The sequence below is a fragment of the Lycorma delicatula genome, chromosome 1 (assembly GCF_047948215.1).
Source record: "Lycorma delicatula isolate Av1 chromosome 1, ASM4794821v1, whole genome shotgun sequence".
In the NCBI taxonomy this organism is placed as follows: Eukaryota; Metazoa; Arthropoda; class Insecta; order Hemiptera; family Fulgoridae; genus Lycorma; species Lycorma delicatula.
The window spans coordinates 195,144,156-195,156,911 of NC_134455.1; the positions used below are offsets into that span (position 1 = coordinate 195,144,156).

The 12,756-nt window shown below is 34.9% G+C and overlaps 1 protein-coding gene across 1 annotated transcript in view; it reads right to left on the reverse strand.

The window, feature by feature from the left end:
* Positions 1-1,544: 1,544 nt before the first annotated feature.
* Positions 1,545-12,756, reverse strand: part of Elp5 (Elongator complex protein 5) — a 37,486-nt gene continuing 26,274 nt past the window's right edge. The window contains exons 5-6 of the mRNA XM_075369559.1: positions 5,611-5,789; positions 1,545-1,743 (exon numbers count right to left, since the gene is read on the reverse strand). Coding sequence (XP_075225674.1) covers positions 1,653-1,743; positions 5,611-5,789 — 270 coding nt within the window. The 3' untranslated portion in view covers positions 1,545-1,652. The remainder of the gene's footprint in view (positions 1,744-5,610; positions 5,790-12,756) is intronic.

The window sequence follows — 12,756 nt, forward strand, 5'->3', positions numbered from 1 at the left end:
AGAAAAGGCAGGATTTCTATCTGTAATGAACAGTGGAAAGGCAGGCCTTCTACTTAAAAGAATAATGAAAATACCAAAGTGCTTAAAGAAATCATTAACAATACAAAATCAATTAAAGTTGCAAGTTGAATAAAAGCCAAGATTGGCATTTTCAACCTTTCAAGATTCTTAAAATTTTTTAATTTCTGCACTTGTTGGGTTTCATGTCTCCTAACAGACATCCAAAAAGAGAAAGGTAAAAATAAAAACTTTTAATATGTTATAAAGATGAAGGTGACTCAGAAATAAGTGTCCTTTTCAAATGAAGCAGAGAGTAATTGTTAATAAGACACCAGTCCACCAATATGAACACAGGAGTAAGAGACAAATTTCAGTCTTCGAACATCATTCATCTGTTGACAAAAAATTCAAAACTCATATGTCTGCAGTAAAATAATGATAATCATATTCTGAGGTATGGATGACCAAGTTTTTAATTATTTCACACCTGAAAATGAAAATTACTGCGATAAATGAAGGTAAAAATCATATCCCAAAAAACGAGGTAAATTGTCAAAAGGTGTGATTTTGTTTTAGAAAAATGTTTTGACTTCATACGGCCAACAAAACAATAAATTGCATTCAAGATTTTGATTCTCAACAGCTAGACAACCATCCACAATACATACAGTCCTGTGACCTGTCTCCAAGCGAATTTCATCTTTATGGCCCACTGAAAGAAAGCTATGAGGAAATCATTTTTGTTTTGATGAAGAGGTCACGGAAGTGATGCAAAAATTGCCATACATCAGACTTATGCTTCTTTCAGAAAGAAATTTAAAAGCTTGTTATAAGATGGATTAGGGGCATAGAAATAGGAGGGGGGTTTTGTTGAAAAATAAAGGTATTTTCTTTATAAGTGTAAATAAACATTTTTTTTTAAATCTCACTTTATTCTTTGACTTAACTCATACTTTCAATGTTAAATTTTCAAATAACTATATAAAATATATTTTTTTATTACATTAATTACAAAATGTTATAAATCTTCACAAACAATAAGATAATAGAAAAAAAAAATCCAATATTTACAATACACAAATGTGCTCTGTCTGGGACAAAAGGTTGAGTAAGAAAATTGCCTGAGAAATAAGCAGTACTATTTTACAAATGATCTATTACACAATAGAGATTCTTGACAAAGAATCTCTAAAGTATTAGTCAGAATTACTGTTGTATTAGTTTGCTAACTTTTAACATTATGCTACAGTCCAAATTATCTAACTGTCAATTGTAATTAGCCATTAACTTCATTCAACATAGGAAATAAAAAAAAACAAAAATGCAGTAAAGGCCAAATAATTATAGTGACCTTGACCAAAAATATAAGAACAGTAGCCAACTATTTATTAAAACATTTGTCTAGGAATTTTCCCTACTATCAATACAATTTCTTTATCTTAGACTAATTCATTTTAAAATTATATAAAGAAAAAAAATAATCAATGACTGGATTATATTAACCTTAAAAACAACACAATAGGAAATTAAAAAAAAAAGAGAAAAACCATAACAAAACGTTTACTTTTATTACATATTTCACAAACACAAAACTGATTAACACTGTAATGGAATTTTTAAAACATTAAGAAATAAGATTACAGACAATCATTTCATACATCTAGGTCATCATCTGGATCTTCTTCGTCCCAGTCATCATTCTCATCTGGCTCATAATAAATTGATCCACCGGAGTTTTCAGTTCTGTAACAAAGTTTAAAATGGAGAGATGAAAAAAGATAATGGAAATAACTGGAGTAATTGAAGTTACAACATTCAGGAAAAATAGGAAGAAATGATGTAGGAATCTAAACAATGATAAAGTAAAATGTAAACAAAGGATATGTTTTTAATAGAAGTATAAATGCCAATTAATCAATGCAAAGATGATGCAATTGTAGTTACATATGACCAGATATAGAAAATTATGGAACAGAAAAGTAATCACTGTTATAGTATGATAATACGCATTGGAAACTGTGGTAGTGGAAGGACAGGATGAGCAATTAGTGGGAAAGTATGGCTGGGCACAACAAATGAAAGGGAAGAAAGTCTTATTTAGTTTTGCAGAGAAGAATAAAATGTTCATAACAAATTCTTGGTTTGAAAACCATAAAAGAAGACAGTGAACATGAAATCACTAGCAGAAAAAACAGATAAACAACAAACTAAATAATTGCAGAAGAAAATTTAAAATTATAACAAAAAATAAATGCATAAGGATTACCAGGAATTGATAGCAATAATATACTGAAGCTGAGTCAGCACAAGAACTCTAGACAGCCTGTAGAATGATAGCCAGGCGCAGCAAAGTATGTACACTAATAAAAACATTAATTTCACGTTCCTCAATCCAGTGAATCAAACTGCTGGACCGTGAAAATTTCATAATTACTGTCGTCTAAACTGCTGCCATTATAACACTTTATAACAGAATTATCATTATCACTATGGCTATCAATATCACTTTCATTATTATTCTCTCCACTATTCAATAAAATCATCAATCACATTCTCCATTATTCCATCTTTTTTCCACTTTCCCTACAGAAAATAAATAAACAAACCCAGTATTTTTAAATAGAGTTTTTAACCTTCCTGAAGAAGTTGCTGTAATTTTGTCATTGACATAACCCCAGAATTGTTAGCTGGTCAAATATAATGATTTTAGCCCATGCTAATTCTACTGTATTGAGCTTACACATGTATGGAGAAAGGTGCACTGTTCTATGAATGTAATCAGCAAAACGTTTATCACCTCAAAATGTTTTTTCTTTCAGTTTTATGTTTTTCAACTAAATCATACAATGCAGTCCCATATTTTGAGCACCTAAATAATTTCATTTTTTTCTAATTGACTATATTATCTTTAACAAAATCTTTATTGGGAAATTTGTTAATCTGCATGTCATGGAAATGAGCATTGTACATTATCACAGATAGTGTTAATATAATAAATTTGGTTATTATTTTTTCTGTTAACCACCTTTCAAAATTTATTTTATCCATTTTCTCCAAATGTAGAGTCTGCTTTAAATATTTATTCGCACTCAATAACTAATTTTTCTTGTTTTCTGATATAAACCACAATCAATTGATTAGAAGCACTTCTGCTCATAAATCAATAACATCCCACTATCCCAACACTTCCTGAAAGTGTAATAATTTATGGTTTACTTAAGGCTTAATTTTTACATTTTTTTTATAAGTACCTAAATCTGGCATTTACTAATCTTATCACTCAATCAAAAGTTTTCTTTTAGACATATACATCATCTACTTAAATCCTTACCTTTTAAAATTTTTGAAAGAGTGCAGGGTTTCCACTTAAAATCAATTCTATTTTATAATACAAATAACAACCTCTAGAACACCTTTGAACAATTTTCTGTCTTAAATAAAAATTTTCTATTAGCACTTTTATTATATTGATCAAAGTCAACAATTTCTATATTCAGGCCGTTTTCTATTTTTTCCTGGTGTTGGTACAGTTCCACATTCATTATATAGAGCTTCCTTTCCATTAAACTGTATATATCAAAACATTGCAGTAATTTAACATTTGTTTGGTACTTTTGTTAAAAAGCTATTTCTTCACATCACTTTATTACATTTTGAAAAATATTTCTTTACACATTATAATTAGTTTTATATATTCAACACTTTACTTCATTTGAAATCTACAATGATATCATAAAATACAACAATCTTTATTCACTGTAATAAATTGATTTTATACAAAAATACAAACACTACTGTACACTAATAAAAACATCAACAATGAACCAATGTTAGAACATCACTTGTATATATTACATCCCTCTCACACCTCGTTTTAAATAGAGTTCTTCTCCTGACTACATATCAGTAGCTTAATGATACTGAAGAGAGTTAAAAACAAAGAAAGTAAACTAAATGGAATTTGAAAAAATTAACAACAGTGGAAAAATAATAAAAGAAATGAGAAATTAACTCACAAATTTATACAATAAAAATGCAGAAGGCAATAGAGCAAATGAATTTTGGTTAAATAAGAAAGATATCATAAAAACAGCAGCAGAGCAAATAACTGGCAACTTTAAGGTAAGAAGAATACAGATAGATGGGTGAAAAAATCGAAGATAGAAGAAAACAGAATTATATGAATGATAATGAAAGTAAAGTACAGAAAAATTAATAATTAACTAATAAGACAAAAAAACACAGAAAGCAAAGGAGAAATGGCTAACAGATGAATTCTTAGATGTAGAAGATTTATAAAGAAAAAGGCATTATGAACTAATGTATAAAAAGTAAGGAAAGGGCATGATACATTTGGAGGAAGAGAATTGGTACTAAAGAAATTGCCAGTAGAAATGACATAGTATAATACAATGAGGAAATTGTAGTTAAAAGATGGAGGGAATGCTTGGAACTACAACAATTTAACATAAAACCAAATGAGCTTCCCGTAGAAGATAATTTTCAAACAGAGGAGGATGAAATAGGAGCAGCAATACGAGTAAGAAATTGTATAATCAGTAAATGATTTGAAGAATGGAAAAGCTACAGGAATAGACGGGCTTCAATAAACAAGATTAAAAGTTTTGATGAAAAAAAAATTTATTAAGAAATTTTTCAATACAAGAGATACTGAAACTGTGTAATCCAATAGGATTTGGGTATTACATTTTCCAAAAACAGTCCAAAACAACATGGTGAAGTAAAGTATCAAGAATACAGGAGAATTAGTTTGATTTTACCTTCATAAAAAATTCTTCTACAAATTCTAAATAGAAGATTAAGTTAAAAAAAAAATTATTACAAAAGAACTTGGATTTAGGAAGGGAGAGGGGAATGAAGGACACAAATGGTTTAATAAGATCTATTGGTGAGATGTACATATAAAGAGATAAAAGGGTTTAATGTATGTTTTATAGATATGGAAAAACATTGAAAATCAGACTATATTCACAATCAAATCAAGGGAATTCATGGAGAAGTGACAGATTAATCATCAGTATGGCAATGGTGTCAAAATTTTAATGCAGGGAGCAAGAAAATCTTACATCCATTATAATGGAACAAACTGATTTTGCACAACCATGACCAAAGTGATCACCCATCTGTTATTACATATGATTTGCTGCATCATGCTAATGAATTCATCAAACTAGACTGATAAGATTTCAGGCTTCATATTAGTTAAAATCTTTTAATTTAATCTTTATACTATTTTATATGAAATTGTAACCATTCATACTCATCTCAAGCGCAAAAAGATTTGTTTGAAGTGGTTCCTCAAAGGCTTAGTGATAAAAACAAACCATGAGTTGTTTTTGAATCATTACACAAAGGGTGAGGATGAATTTATTTTCTCAATTAAAAACTTGAGTTCAGAAATAAATTATATTTATTTATTTGCTAAAAGATTATTTATAAAAGATTGAAACAGACAAAAAACTGAGGATATAGTACTTAAGCTGGGATTAAAAGATTAGGACATAAATAAACTAACTGAGAAAAACATAAATTCAGTCAAAAACATAAATATCCAATGACTCAAAAAAAAAGTTATGAATAAATACTTACTTTAAATATGGTAAAACCAATTTACTTCTAGCTAATTTTTCTTCTTCTTTCAAACCCAGGTTGAATGTGGTAAGCTGTGAAGGTAATTCATTATCATCAAATTTACTGCTAGGTTCTTTAGTAATTTCAACTTTTTTGCTTTGAAATAAACCAGCAGAATCAATGTAGCATTCTTCTACCTAAATTGATAAATAAGAGATAATTAATAACAATAATTATTTTTCAAATCTAACATTATTTTTATCTGAATTTCAATACAATAAACTATCTGACAATCCTCTGTTAATGATGAAAACAAGTGTGATTTTATAAAGATAATGAATCTTAATTACAACACTTGTTTTAATTGGTTTCTAAGTCAAAATAGGAGAATATTTAAAACATATTGTCTTAAAGCTTCTTCTGTAGTCTTTCAGATAAACAGACATAAATTCCAAATGTTGCCCTTTGGTATCATTCAATTTTTTTTATACATTAACTCTGAAATCTCAAAATGATTAACTCTGCAGAAACTTTACCATGTTATTATATTCTATGTATTAAAATACACTAAATATAATCTTTTCACTTTATTTGTTGGGATTAGTTTGAGGCCATTCTTGTTATCCAATTTGTGTGTGTGTGTGTGTGTGTGTATATGTGTATATGTTTGTGTGAGTGTGTTAGTATATATGTATGTATATCTCCCCATTGCAGCTTCGCCTGTACTATATGATTACTTGCACTTCCCATAATGGTCAATTCTTTTATTTTAAGTTCTTTAGTCAAGTAACTGGAGATAGGTGCAGTCAGTCACACATTCAGTTATGATGACAGTTGCTGTGCTGGTTGAGCCACAATACCATATACCTTCATACCACTTAAAAAATCAAAATTAAAAATAACCTAAAATGGTTTTTAAATACTTATCTGAAGAGTGTTTGCAAGCCTAAATCTACTAAATATCTAGTTTACTAAAGTCAGGATTAGGAAATTTATAGTCATTGATTAAACATTTTTTTACCTTTATTAATCTCCTTTCAAGGTTGAATTTAAAAAATCTAGAAATTGGTTTATTGACATGAAGATTACACTCACTAAAAATCACGTTGAATTCTTCATTTGTTACTGAGAAATTAAAAAAAATAACAGGGTTTAAAAAACTTCAAAAATTAATTTTAATACTTTTAATCTCTTAATTTAAAAAAAAAAAATGTAGAAATCAATTTTTAGATATTCATATTAAGATTGCACTCAACAAAAATTAAAATGATATCTACTACGCCTGTTGCTGAGAAATCAAAAAAAAAAAAAAATAATAATTTCATTGTTACTCCATTTTAACCCCTTAAACTTGGAATTTCAGAGTGGATTCTCTTAGTATGCACTTACACCGTAAGAAGAAAGTGTATGCAAATTTTCATCAATTTATCTTCAGTATATTGTAGGTAAATAAGGGCTGGACAAAAGGAATGAAAGAGGAGACTACCTTATTTAGTTTTGCATGAAGTATAATTTATTAACTGCCAACATCCAGTTTAAGTCATAATAGAAGAATATACACATGGAAAAAGCCTGGTGATACTCTAGGCATCAGATAGATTATATCATGGTTAAACAAAGATTTAGAAATCAACTCTCGACTGCAAAGCATATCCTGGAGCAGACACTGATAGTGACCATAATTTAATGATAATGAAATGTAGATTGGGGTTTAAAAACATGAAGAAAAGGTGTCCTATGAATTGGTGGAATTTAGAGAAGCTTTAGAAAGAGGAGGTAAAGAAGATTTTTGCAGAGGACATCGCAAGAGGTCTGAGTAAAAACAATAAGGCAGAAAATATAGAAGAAGAATGGGAGAATGTTAAAAAGAAAATTCTTAAATTAGCAGAAGTGAACTTCGGTGGGACAAAGAAAACTGGTAGGAAGTCTTGGATATCAGAGGATACATTGCAGGTGATGGATGAATGTAGAAAGTACAAGAATGCTAGTGATGAAGAAGGTAAAAGGAACTATCGACAATTAAGAAATATTATAAACAGGAAGTGCAAATTAGCTAAAGAAGAGTGGATTACAGAAAAGTGTTAAGAAGTGGAAAGAGAAATGATCATTAGTAAAATAGACAGAGCATACAGGAAACTTAATATTTTCGTGGTGCATAATTAAAATTTAATAATGTGTTAAATGCAGATGGTTAACAGATTTATAATACGAAAGAACATGTCGATAGGTAGGTGGAATATACTGAAGAGTTATATGGAGGAAATGAATTAGAAACCAGTGTTATAGAGGAAGAAAAGGGAGTTGAAGAGGATGAAAAGGGAGATACAATACTGAGATCTGAATTTAATAGAACATTAAAAGATTTGAATGGCAAAAAGGCTCCTGGGATAAACAGGATACCTGCAGAATTACTGCGCAGTGCAAGTGAGGAAGCAATAAATAGAGTATACAAACTGATGTGTAATATTTGCAAAACAGGGGAAGTTCCATCAGACTTCAAAAAGAGTGTTATTGTCATGATACCAAAGAAAGTAGAGGCAGATAAATGTGAAGAATACAGAACTATTAGCTTAACTACTCATACCAAAAAAAAAATTTAACTAGAATTCTGTGCAGAAGACCTAAAAGGAGAATGGAAGAAGTGTTAGGAGAAGACCAATTTGGTTTCAGGAAAAGCAGGGACAAGGGAAGCAATTTTAGTGCTCAGATTAGTAGTAGAAGGAAGATTAAAGAAAAACAAACCAACTTACATAGCATTTATAGACTTAGAAAAGACATTTGATAATGTAGACTGGAATAAAATGTTCAGCATTTTAAAAAATTTAGGGTTCAAGTATAGAGATAGAAGAGCAATTGCTAACATTTACAGGAACCAAACTGCAACAGTAATAATCGAAGAACTAAGCAGAAGCCATAATAAAAAAGGGAGTCTGACAAGGATGTTCCCTATCCCTGTTACTTTTTAATCTTTACACAGAACTAGCAGTTAATGATGTTAAAGAACAATTTCGATCTGGAGGAACAGTGCAAGGTGAAAAGATAAAGATGCTACCATTTGCTGATAATATAGTAACTCTAGCTGAGAGGAAAAATGATTTAGAAAAAACAATGAATGGAATGGATGAAGTTCTATGCAAAAACTACCACATGAAAATAATAAAGAACAAAACAAAAGTAATGAAATGTAGTAGAAATAATGTATATGGACCACTGAATATAAAAGTAGGAAGAGGTAAGATTATGGAGGTAGAAGAATTTTATTATTTGGGAAGATATAATTACTAAAGATGGACGAAGCAGAAGAGCAATATAAAATGCTGAATAGCACAAAGTGAAACGAGCTTTCAGTCAAAAAATAATTTGCTTACATCAAAAATTATTTTAAACGTCAGGAAAACATTTTTGAAAGTGTATGTCTGGAGCGTAGCTTTATATGGAAGTGAAACTTGGATGGCCAGAGTAACTGAGAAGAAAAGATTAGAAGCTTTTGAAATGTGGTGCTGTAGGAGAATGTTAATATCAGATGGGTCGATACGGTGACAAATGAAAAGGTGTTGTGGCAAATTGATGAAGAAAAAAGCATTTGGAAAAATATACTTAAAAGAAGAGAGACTTATAGGCCGCACATTACGGCATCCTAGAATAGTCGCTATTGTAGGGACAGGTAGATGGGAAAAATTGTGCAGGCAACGTTTGGCAAATATAAAACAAATTGTTAGGGATGTAGAATATAGGGGGTATACTGAGATGAAATGACTGGCACTAGATATGAAATCTTGGAGAGCTGCATCAAACCAGTCAAAAAAAAATTTCAGTAGTTTCTAATGAACGTTGATCAATCATGACATGTTATTATATATATATATATATTACCACATGTATGCCTAACTTAATATTGGCGGACAACAACGGTAGGAGCTCAAATGTCAGCCGAAGCACAGTATACATATGTGCTGGTACAAGCATCACTCCTGCTGCACAGTTCTCCCACAACAGCGGTGCTACAGTTCCACCACTCTCAGGCTCTAATAAAAGGGCGTGCACAAGAGTGAATTTTTAATTCATCATCAACCACGAAGAAGAAGAAGAAGAAGAAGAAGATGGAAAAAGACGGAAGAAGTTCCCTAGCTGCCTCAACATGGAACCTCCCAGTGGAAGTAAACATTCCTGCCGGAGCAGCAGGCCAGGCCGGCCCCCCGAGGGAGCCGGTGAACGCGGATGCTACCATCCCGCTCCAGCTCACCGGGCTTCAGTTGCCCTGGCCAGCGGACTCAGCAGCAGAAGCCTGCTCAGTGTGGGATCGCTATGGGAGACCCGCCTCGGCCGTGCCGGCGAACGACGACCGACGCCGACCCGACACTGAGGGGCTCTGGGGACCACCACTGCCACGTAATGGGTACCCAACTGACGCTAAGAGGAAGCCTGGTTTGATTTCAATGGACGAGCCAGAGCTCTCTGAGAATCTTGACAAATCTCTGAGAATCTTGGGATATACTCTCGCAGCTAGTTACAGGTGCTGAGGAACTTCTGCAGCTCCTTTTTTGACCCAGGAGTCTTGTGTTCGATGTTGGCACGTACGTGTTGCTGCTGCGGAATATTGTCCATAGGTGTTATCTCATGGCCAAAAAATGACACCTCGTCTCAACCATATTGACATTTCTCCAAAGAGCACGTCAGTTGGTGAAGTTGTAGGCGTTCAAGAACCAAGGCTAGGTGGCGTTAACTGTTTTCCCAGCTACTACTGTAAACAATAATGTCGTCCAGGTAGACCAGGCAGCACTGGCGGAGGAGGCCAGTGAGAACGTCCTGCATTAGATGCTGGAATATGGTAACTGCATTTTTCAAGCCGAACGGCATGACTCGGAACTGGTATCGGCCGCCATCTGGAACTGAAAATGCTGTAAAACGTTTCGCTGATTTCGCCAGGAGTATATGCCAATAGTCACTTTTAAGATCGATTGTTGAGAAGACGCGGACGCTTCCCTAGTAAGTCTCATAGATCAGTGGCAGTGGTGAGTCTACATCTTCCATGATGTGCTTCAGGCGCTGGAAGTCTACACAAAAACGTGGTGAAGAGTTCTTCTTAACAATCACTACTGGAGAGCTGTAGGGTGATGTCGACGGCTCTATTACCTCTTGTCTCAGCATCTCTTTCACTTGTTCACTTAATAGTCCGTTTCTTTGTCTTCGCTGTACCGTTATATCGGTAAGCGAAACGGGCCGGCTTCCTTCCCGAAGTCGGATCCCATGTATGGCTGACCGAGTTGGTTGCAAGGGAGTGCTGGAAAACACTACCTGGTGCCGCTTTAACACGGTTTCCAATCCTGTCTTTACCTCAGGGGGTGCTGTACTTTTCACTGCCAACCAGTCCAGTTTTGATGCCGCAGGTTCGGCTCGATCGTGCCAAAAAACGGTTTTGCGGGTTTCCCTAACCAGATGGAGGCAGCCACGACTGTAGTTCAACACAGCTTGTTGCTTCTTCAGCCAGTCGTATCCCAAAATAATTTCTTCCCGAAGCCCCGGAATTAGCAGAAGCGTTGTGGAAATTTTCGTGTCGCCGCAGAGAAGCTCTATTTGCACCACTCCGGTGGTACAGCAGGAAGTAGAATTCAATGCCAGATTTATCTTGATGTCTGTGTTGGAATTGGCTTGCCACGATAACAACTCAGCTCTTCCAAAGCTGAAGTTGGCCACAGAATCTACAGTCGCTTTTGTTTGTCGTCCTGGTACTCGACAGTGATTCTAGGGATGTCTGAGCCTAGTTGATTGAGGGCCCCGGTTGGCTCCACAACCGGGATTCTTACTCGTTTCGCTGTTGCGACTTTCTTATTGGGCAATCCCTGTGGAAATGGCGCTCCGGGAAGTAATGACACCACGGAGCCAAGCTGCTTCTCTGTCGAGTTGCCTTGTCATTTGTTCTAGCCACAGAAGTATCCGATTGAAGCTCACCTACTCTATCCAGCGAACTCCGCCCAGAACTAACGCGGATTTCATTAGTACTCTTTAACATTGTAGCTAATTTTCCTGTCCGTCTGCTTCAATGATGCAGGAGGTCGTCAATATCATGAACGGTTGCCGCTCGCAGCGAAAGTCGAATCTGGGGTCTCAGCTGCTCCAGCAATATCGGTAGGAAGGCAACTTCACTATCGGGAGCTAGTCGGTGAATGAGTTTTCTCTTCTGCAACAGGAAAAGTTCCGCCGATTCGTTAGCTCCTTGCGTTTGTCCGTAAAGTTGAGACCAGAGCTTGGCAGTAGTCTGCGGGCGGTTATATTGACGCCGAAATCGGTCGATGAACTCGGACCAAAAAATCGTCAGCTACCGTTCGACGTACTCGGCCCATTGCTCAACGGGCACTCTGTTTTTGTAGCTATTTGTAGACGAGAGAGGAACAGTTTTGGGTCCTCATGTGGTAGACCGCTGACGATGTGCTGCTACTGACTGAAGGGGATTCGCGCAACGAGGTAGAGTCCCGAGCTACTCGTGCTTATGAGACACTCGGACTGTGTAGTCTCCAACGTAAGATGATTTTCATCCCAGAAAAAAACCACAATGATGTTGCTTAAGAGCCGATTGTCTGCTACCCGACGAATCCGAGTCCGAATGGCTGGTCTCCCCATTTGGTACGATACGATTCAAAAATACCTGGGTGTTATCTTCGATGAAAATTTTCGGTTCAAGGAACATCTACAGTATGTAGCAGAAAAGGCCGCTGATGGAATCCGTAGTCATTCATCCCAATTGAGGGTTGAATTACCGTACCATGCGTATTCTTTACAAAGGTGTCAGCGAAGTTATTATGCTGTATGCTGCGTCTGTCTGGGCTCACCGCATGGCTTTTAGGTATTGCGCGGACATTTTGCTGCATGCCCAACGACTTCTTTTGCTGGCTGTTATAGGCGGTAGACCGCTGAAGGTTGCCGTTATCACCGGCGGAAATGCTGCACGGATGCTCGCAACCAGGCAGTCAATGTTGTTGGGCGCCTTGTGTGCTCCGGCGGGGATGTTGGCGTCCGCCTGGAGGTCCCACGTTGAAGGGGCTAGAGAACTTCTTCTTCTTGATCTTCTCCAGGTGGTGGTCGACGATGAATTACAAAATTCACTCTCGTACACGCTTTTTTATTGGAATCTGAGAGTGGTAGGGCCGCAGCGCCGCTATGGTGGGA